Below are 8,395 nucleotides of genomic sequence, written 5' to 3'. Positions count from 1 at the left end.
GGGGACGAAGGGGCAACCTGCTCCTCTTTCATGAAAGCAAGGCCCTGTAGATGTCCCACCATGCAACACATTGGGCCTCTATGGCAAAAATGGGGAGTGGAGTTTATGTGAGGCTGTGGGTGCGTGAAGGAGGGGGGGGGGGTTGACCATGTGTTTTTCATTTACGCCGAGTGTCTCCGAAAGGACGAGACGAGGTTGGAGCTGTTGAGGCAGCTAGTCCAGAGTTATAGGTACGAAAGAGGTAGGGTGGACCAGAAAAAAAGAAAAGGGGAGGGAAGTTGCGACGGTACAAGCGATGTAGTGTCTTCCCTGGAAAGATGTCGAGGGATGTGGCGAGTAGGAGGGGGCTCGCTGTTTGACTTGAGGAGTGGAAGTTTAATATTAGCACTGCTGCTCCGCTGCCAGAGGGAAGGGAGAAGGCGAGAGGCGAAGAGACAGGGAGCAGGGGCAACTTTGCTCTGCAGCTGTGAGTATTTTTCCGAAAACTTTTTTTCCCCCCCATAGTCACTCGTATGCTTGCCATGTCTCTCATATGTTGGGTAAACTTTGAGTTCTTTGAAAGCATCGGATGGGTTGTGTTGCTGGCAGTCTGTATGTGAGTTTGAGGAACAGCAGTAAGAAATTGTTGTTGTGTTGTAGTGTCATGGTTAGCACTCCAAACTCTGAATCCAGTGATCGGAGTTCAAAACTGTGTAACCTTGATGTTATTTATTTGGAACTTTCATGGGTGTCAGTGACGTATCCTTTTGTCTATCCATGTCGTAAAATCACAGAAGGAATATGTCAAATATTAGATAAATAAATAAATAAATAAAAGTCTTAGGCACAAATAGTCTGGGAAATTGCTTATTTCAAGTGAAGCGGTACTTCCAAAGATAGGATTGAAATATGTTGCTGAGGTTTGTCAACTATGTCATGAAAAAAAAATCAGTTCAGTGAGCATCAAAAGTGTGTATGGCAAACTGATTTATTCAATGCGATAAGAATCCAGACATGCGCATCATCACTGCCACAGTGAGAATACTTGACACTACAGAGTTCACTTCTTTTTACATTTGTTTTCTTAGATCAGAAAAAGGTTTAAAAATGATTTTATTTTTTCAACATCTTAATGTTGGTTTATTTTTTACTCTTGATTGGCAGTACAGTCGACATTGTAAAATTTGCCGTACAGCTCCAAATCTTGGTCTCAGCCTTTTTTGTGTGAGTGGCTCCATTTTCTCTCCATGGTTGCAGGGACTCCAAAAACAAAAGTACATGTTAGATTCATGGAATGCAATATGTCCTTTATTTTCTCTGAAATTCAAAAATGAATCCCAGCGCAAACTGTGCGTCATCTTTGAGATTGCATGTGTATGTGTTGCTTTAAGAACAAATATTCACTGAGGTGCTGGTAATAGGCAGCCAGCTGGTTTGGAATGTTTGCTGTGCATATTTGTTTGAGATGTATTCACTCTCAAACACAGTTAAATAAAACTGTATTTGATAAGGTTATACGCTGAAGTTACATTTTCTTCAATGATCTCTGCAGACTGATCGCTCCAGAGCTGCCCAGTGGCAATTGGATAAGTGGCTGAAGAAGTCCCAGAACGAGGTAGCTCCAAGTGACCATTATCCCACCCATAGCATTTCTGGAGATCCGCCTTCCCCGCGCACACACAAAGCACCGTCTCCGGCAAGATGCTGGGACAGCAATCAGGAATACAGCCCTAGCCAAAGCCCCATTCCCAGCCCGCAGTTGAGCTCCAGGCCAGGCAGCCCCCTGCTGAGTCCCGATTACGGCTTCTGTCCGAGCCCGCTCCCGAGCACCTGCCCAAGTCCCAGCAATAGCAGGCACAGTTCCATACTGAGTCCAGTTCCAAGTGAAATCCCAAGCCCATGCAGGAGCTCAAGAGTCCAGCATAGCCCAAAGCCAAGTCACAGAGGACCTCAGTTAAGTCCCACTTTGTCTCCTTTGCACTCCTTGCACTACCCTGAGGTTCAAAGTCATCTGTACGCACCACCACCTCCCCACAGGACAAAATTTAGGTCACGGATTGACCCATTGTCTAACTCTGACGCCAAAGCCAAGCTCACAAATAGCACAAAGCCTCCCTCCAAGGCGAGGCCCGCAGAACCCAGAGACCAAAAACAAAACAAATCCAAAGCCGTCTTAAACCGCAGTGATAGTCACAGACCGCAGAACCGTTCCCATCCAGGCAATAAAAAGCCAGCCAAACACCCATCGCAATACGAGCGCATTCAGGGAGGCCGACCCGGCCGCAGCGCAGACGGCAAGGCTCGTTCTCCACTTCGGCACAGTTCTCAACACCTTCTTTCAACTGGCCGTGAAAACAGCATCGGTGAAGGCCCAACCGCCAAAGCTGTTAATCACCCGAGACCATGTCCTAACCCACAACCCTTGGCCAAGCCGAATGCTGTTAATGTTTCGAGAACATCACACAAGAAGCCCCAGGACAAGAAACGTGACGTGGTCCACAGAGAAGTTCCTCAAGCTGAGGGGAGGAAAGACAGAAGGAGAGAAGATAGGCACAGGGAGGAGGCGAGAAAGGAAGACAGGAGGCTGGCGGAGGAGCAGCTCCTGAGACATCGCTGGATCGAGACTTCCGCAGAAGAGGAGGAAGAGGAGGCGGTAGTTATCGAGAAGCAGCGGAGGAGGCCTCGGGAGAAACAACAAATCCGTGAGTGCCAAACAATCCATTTCAAAGAGCGACAACTTCATAACAATCACACGCACCCCCAAAGAAGAACACAGAAGAAGACCACGCGGCGAGACTCTTCATCTTCACTCAGCCCATCCTCAGCTCTGACAAATTCCGATTCGGAATATCAGCCACAAGTTGCCAAGGTTCCGGCAGACTCTACTTCACTCCAGAAACTTCGCAGGAGAAGTCAAAACATCTCTGTTAGACCGGATTCTAGCAAGTCCAGAGGAAAGACCTCCGAAAGCCAAGGCGAGGGGCAGCAGAGTGAGACCAGGCACAGGCTCTACACTCTGGTCCCGTTCGGGCGAAGCGAGCAGGCCGCAGCGCCTTCCCAATGTGGACTGGGGAACCTGGTGGTGCACATAGACCTCTGTCTCCTCAAGAGGGTCCCGGACACATCTGTTGATTTCACCGTTAAAGCCACTAACTCCTCCTCCTCTTCGTCAAAGACAAAAAACAAGCAAACAGAGGCTATGAAACATCGCTACATGTCAGATGCCTTCTCCAAAGAAAGCAAAAGAAAACGCAAGGTAAGGTCATGTCCACACAAACACTAAGCATTTTTGTTTTATACCGTCTCAAATGAGCACTTTCGACTTGAAACTTTAAAGGAGCCAGATCATGTTAAAAATAAATTAACATTTTGGAGCCTTTAATCAAAATGCTAATTCCTCACCCCAAAGTGGTGTTTTCCTCATGTCTGCAAACTGACTAAACTATCATTGTTGGGATTATAGCGCTACCTGCTGCTTTAGCATGCACTTAACAGCCTGTCAAAGCACTTTCATGTGAAATGACTTCAAATGAATATTGATTTTACATTAATGTAAAGTCACCAAGCACAACCGCCTCACAGTTAGGAAGGTGTGGGTTCGATTCCACCTCCGGCCCTCCCTGTGTGGAGTTTGCATGTTCTGCCCGGCCTCCGGTTTCCTCCCACATCCCAAAAACATGCTTAGTAGGCTTTGAGCACTCCAAATTGTCCCTAGGTGTGAGTGTGAGTGCGAGTGGTTGTTCGTCTCTGTGTGCCCTGCGATTGGCTGGCAACCGGTTCAGGGTGTCCCCAGCCTACTGCTGATGACTGCTGGGATAGGCTCCAGCACGCCTGCGACCCCCGTGGGGACAAGAGGTACAGATAATGGATGGATGGATAAAGTCACCAAGATTAAGGTACATTGGGATTTATTACGATGGCGTAATCTGACAAATTTGTATGATTCAAAAATTCTTACCTAGAGTCAGCCTCATTTTCTTTTTAAGAAAGTAGAGTAGGCGACTTCCCCAATTTAGTCAGTGTTGGAGTAGGAAATAGGAACTGAAGACGTCCACCAATTCCTGGCAAGTAAATTGGTTGTGTGTGTGTGTGTGTGTGTGTGTGTGTGTGTGTGTGTGTGTGTGTGTGTGTGTGTGTGTGTGTGCGCGCCCTTGTGTGACAGTTGGAGAATGGCGTCTCACATAAAGAAAGCAAGAGGAACACGCCACAAGCCAAAGACTCTGGCACAAAATCCTCATTGCATGTGGCTGAGTGTAGCATTTCAACTGAGACCATGCATAATGGGTAAGAGTTTGATTTTTTTTTTTTTTTTTTTTTTAAATTGCATCGACACATGCTGATCTTAATTTTAAGTTAATCGGTATGACCTAATGAAATGATTTGAAAATGGATGGACATAAATTCCAGCTCTTAGAATGTATTGTGTATAAAATTGGTGCTACATTTGACAGCATGCTTCTTGTTTGTTGACAGATTTTTGGAAGAGTACTTAGACGATAAGCAGCCGTTATCTCCCCTGTCACCGCTGTCAGACAGCCCTGAGACCACCCAACTTACATCCAAAGCAAAAAATGGCGAAGTTTATCACAAGAACAAAGATAAGAGCAAAGATTCAGCACTCAAGGTAACACAAAACGAGCGATTTATTTCCTTGAAACCAATTGTCTTTATTTTTATTTTTCACTTACTCTCCTAGCCAAAAAAGGAGGTGGATTATGTGAAAGTGTCCAGACGGCCTTTGTCAGATTCCTGGGGCCCCGCAGGACACAGAGCAGCAGTGGCAAATACAGAAACGTGAGCCATCATTTTGGACGATGCAACCTCATTAAGATTTACTAACAAATGTTAATTAACACACGCTTTCATTTCTCACATTTCCAGGCCTCACCACGCCGAGTACTACTTACACGAAGCCAAAAGGATGAAGCACCGTGCAGATGCTATGGTGAGTCTACAATCTGAATATGATCACAAAAGTATGATTTTAGATAAAAGTCAAAAAGTAAGATAGATGTGTGGCTGGAATGGCCTCCGTACAACTCAAGAATTTTGATAAGTACAGATAAGTTCCACAAAAAAAAACTTCAAATGGAACACTATTTGTAAAAAGAGCAAAGGGATAGGTCATGTACTTTATCATCTATTTTTTTTTTGTAATCTTGTTTGTTATTGAGGGTTTTAGAAGTGCTCATTCCATGTTTTCTTTCTTTTTTGTTTTTCATTTGAAGAAAATTCCCACAAAATGGCATCATTGCAAATGTTAGCCCTGTCCCCTTTCATGTGTTCCAGGTGGACAAGCTGGGGAAGGCCGTAAATTACGTCGATGCTGCTCTCTCATTTATGGAATGTGGCAGAGCGATGGAGGATGGCCCGCTGGAGGCAAAATCACCCTACACCATGTATGCGGAAACGGTGGAGCTCATAAGGTGAGCTAAAAAAAAACCTCATACAGTACTTCTGTCAAAAAAAACAAGATATTAACAGCAGAATATGCACCGCATATTAAAGTCAATTAACAGTTAAATTATCTGTGATTTGCCTCTCACCCAAATACAGCTAGGATAGGCTACAGTTCACTAGTGACCCAAGTAAGAATACGCAGAACAGTATAGGAAACAGGTGGTGCCATTTTTTTAAGTTAATGGCTTATAGTGACCCGTGAACCTGTATTACTCACTTTTTCATTTTGTTTTGAGCCTTTCTTTTACCCTGTCGAACCACTCACTGTATTGATTGTGTTCAGTAATGGTGAACTGGGTGGACTGCTTGTCTTTCAATAGTCTCCCAATTCCCCAATGAAAATTAACTGAAAACAAATTAATGAGTTTACAGGTATGCTATGAGGCTAAAGAGCCATTCTGGTCCTGGTGCACGTCAAGAAGACAAACAGCTGGCAGTCCTCTGGTGCGTAAGTTTGCTTCTCACTCACAAAGATCGGTTTTGAAGCTCTATTCAAAGTGACTTTCAATCGTCCTTGTTTGTTCGCAGCTTTCGATGTCTCGCCCTCCTCTACTGGCAGATGTTTCGTTTAAAGAAGGATCATGCACTGAAATACTCCAAAGTACTACTCGACTACTTTAAGGTATCGTCGGTGCTGGAATCGGAACTGTACCGAGTCTGCAGAGCTAGCATATTGCAGCTAGGCAAGCGACAAGCTTGTTCTAAAACAGCTTATAGACCAGGGGTGTCAAACTCATTTTTGTCACGGGCCGCATTGTAGTCATAGCTTCTTTCGGAGGACTATTGTGACTGTTAATCCAAATAAATGTATGAGCACCTCATATTATATACAGTAAAAGCTACAAAACTAACTGACATATAACTCGTTTTCAAATCAGATGAGTAAAAACTGGTCAAATATTTAAAAAAAGATATTAAAAGTGAAGACAATTTGCAATTGTAGTAATGACACGCATTTGATGCACAATTTGTCTTCGCGGGCCACATAAAATGATGTGGCGGGCCATATCTGGCCCCCGGGCCTTGAGTTTCACACCAGTGCCATAGCCTAAAGAAAAACGATCTCCTTACTGACTCTGTTGTTATCCTTACAGACTTCTCCCAAAGTGCCTCTGATGCCATCCTGCTGGAATGACACCGGGAAGTAAGCAGACAACAAGTCTAATGCTACAAGACTCAGACTCAAACCGTCGTTGACCGCTATTGCGTTTGTCGTGCAGGGATACAAGAGGACCCTCTCCTCCCCAACTACCCGATGCCAACAAACACATCCGGCGGGGTTCCCATGGGGACAGTGCTTCCCCGTCACTCATAAGCATACCTCAACGTATCCACCAGATGGCAGCAAACCACCTAAACATCACCAACAGTGTCCTGTACAGCTATGAGTACTGGGAGGTTGCAGACAACCTGGCAAAAGAGAGTAAAGGTATGTGCATTGAACGTCATACATAAGTGATTAACTGATTTATTGGATATATTATCATGAAAAATGTTGGTCATTTCAAAACAAAAACACATACAGTACAATTGTTTTATTTAATTTAATAATTGGTTCATTATTTAGAACTGAGTCGATTTTGGAAAATCAAATAAGAAAATGAGAATTAACTATTATATTTGAAATGATTGTAATTTTGAATATTTATTTTAGTTTGAATTCTATATAAATAAAAAATGACTTTAGAGTTCATTATTTTATTCTAAAAGTAAAAAAAAATTACATTTCTTATTCTTTGAGTTTCACATTAGTTACTATTGAAAAAAAAAGACTAATCATTAGTTGCAGTACAGGTAGTAGTCGTGAGTATATATTAAAAAAATATTTTAAACAAAAAATGTTTGAACAGTTACATATACAGTTAAAATATATATTTTATCAAATAATTTATCATTTTATATATATATATATATATATATATATATATATATATATATATATATATATATATATATATATATATATATATATATATATATATATATATATATATATATATATATATATATATATATATATATGGATGTATTAAAAGAAACTTATATGGCTTCTGAGCACAAATGTTTGCCCACCCTTCCTCTGATCACTAGTCCACAGTGTTACCTGCATTGCACATTATTTAGCTTGAAAATATTTCTTTTTTTGCCTTTTTTTAAAATATTCTTTTTCTACTCAAACAGAGTTCTTTAACTACTTGAATACTCTGTCCGGGCCATTGACGCTTCACAGCAGCATCGTTCATGCGGTGCAGTACACCAGACAAGCGCTTCAGTGGATTCGCATCAGTGCCAAACTTAACTAACATGCACAAGATGCCCAGTCTGTCAACAAGGACAGCGGGAAGAGCCTTCTTTCTATCATTTACGTAAAGTATGCTGCAGAACTGGAGCAAATGTCTATAATTATATATTACGAGCATTTTGCCTCGGACCATAGGTTCCCAACCCTTGAAAAAAAGAGATCTGAACTGTGAACATCCCTGCAGAGATTGATATTGGCCAATTTCAGGACTCATCCACTTCCTTCCTCATTAAATGAACCTGGAAAAATGTGCATAGTGATTTGAAGCCTCTAATCCTTTGCCAAATGTCCAAGAGCGACATAACAGGACTCAGTCACTGTAATGTCAGCCAATTGTTGCGCAAAGGCCTTTCATATGCTAGTTACAGTTGTACTTTTTCAATATGTGCTGTACAAAACAGTTTCTACAATTTTGCATTGTGCGCTAATGAAGATTTCATGTTTTTTGTTTTTGTTTTTGTATATTTGAATATTTGTTCTACTGTGCAATACTTCTTGGAATTGTTTAAGAAAAACAAATACAAAGAAATAAAGTGTGGCTCTCTCACTGCCTAAATTTGAGGAATGAAAAGTCAATTGATTCAGCAGAGGTGAGCACAATATTAATTTACAGTCAGGAATCCTGACTGAGCCCTTCTGTATCCCGACTCAAGA

General features: G+C 42.2%; 1 protein-coding gene across 2 annotated transcripts in view; it reads left to right on the top strand.

Moving 5' to 3' along the window:
- The window catches only part of aff3 (AF4/FMR2 family, member 3), a 17,826-nt gene extending 9,549 nt beyond the window's left edge, over positions 1-8,277 (top strand). Inside the window, exons 9-19 of one of the 2 annotated variants that reach the window (XM_085920425.1) lie at positions 1,532-3,235; positions 4,142-4,263; positions 4,453-4,603; positions 4,676-4,773; positions 4,861-4,924; positions 5,269-5,405; positions 5,812-5,883; positions 5,968-6,061; positions 6,534-6,583; positions 6,660-6,868; positions 7,621-8,277. In XM_085920425.1, coding sequence (XP_085776551.1) covers positions 1,532-3,235; positions 4,142-4,263; positions 4,453-4,603; positions 4,676-4,773; positions 4,861-4,924; positions 5,269-5,405; positions 5,812-5,883; positions 5,968-6,061; positions 6,534-6,583; positions 6,660-6,868; positions 7,621-7,742 — 2,823 coding nt within the window. In that variant the 3' untranslated portion in view covers positions 7,743-8,277. Of the gene's footprint in view, positions 1-1,531; positions 3,236-4,141; positions 4,264-4,452; positions 4,604-4,675; positions 4,774-4,860; positions 4,925-5,268; positions 5,406-5,811; positions 5,888-5,967; positions 6,062-6,533; positions 6,584-6,659; positions 6,869-7,620 lie in introns of those variants that run through there. The other variant, XR_015067262.1, reaches the window with a different exon arrangement.
- The last annotated feature ends 118 nt before the right edge of the window (positions 8,278-8,395 follow it).

The sequence above is a fragment of the Syngnathus leptorhynchus genome, chromosome 9 (assembly GCF_054491065.1).
Source record: "Syngnathus leptorhynchus isolate UIUO chromosome 9, UIUO_Slep, whole genome shotgun sequence".
NCBI classification, from domain to species: Eukaryota; Metazoa; Chordata; class Actinopteri; order Syngnathiformes; family Syngnathidae; genus Syngnathus; species Syngnathus leptorhynchus.
The sequence above is the reverse complement of the archived record's forward strand: the minus strand, read 5'-3'. Positions and strand labels throughout refer to the sequence as shown.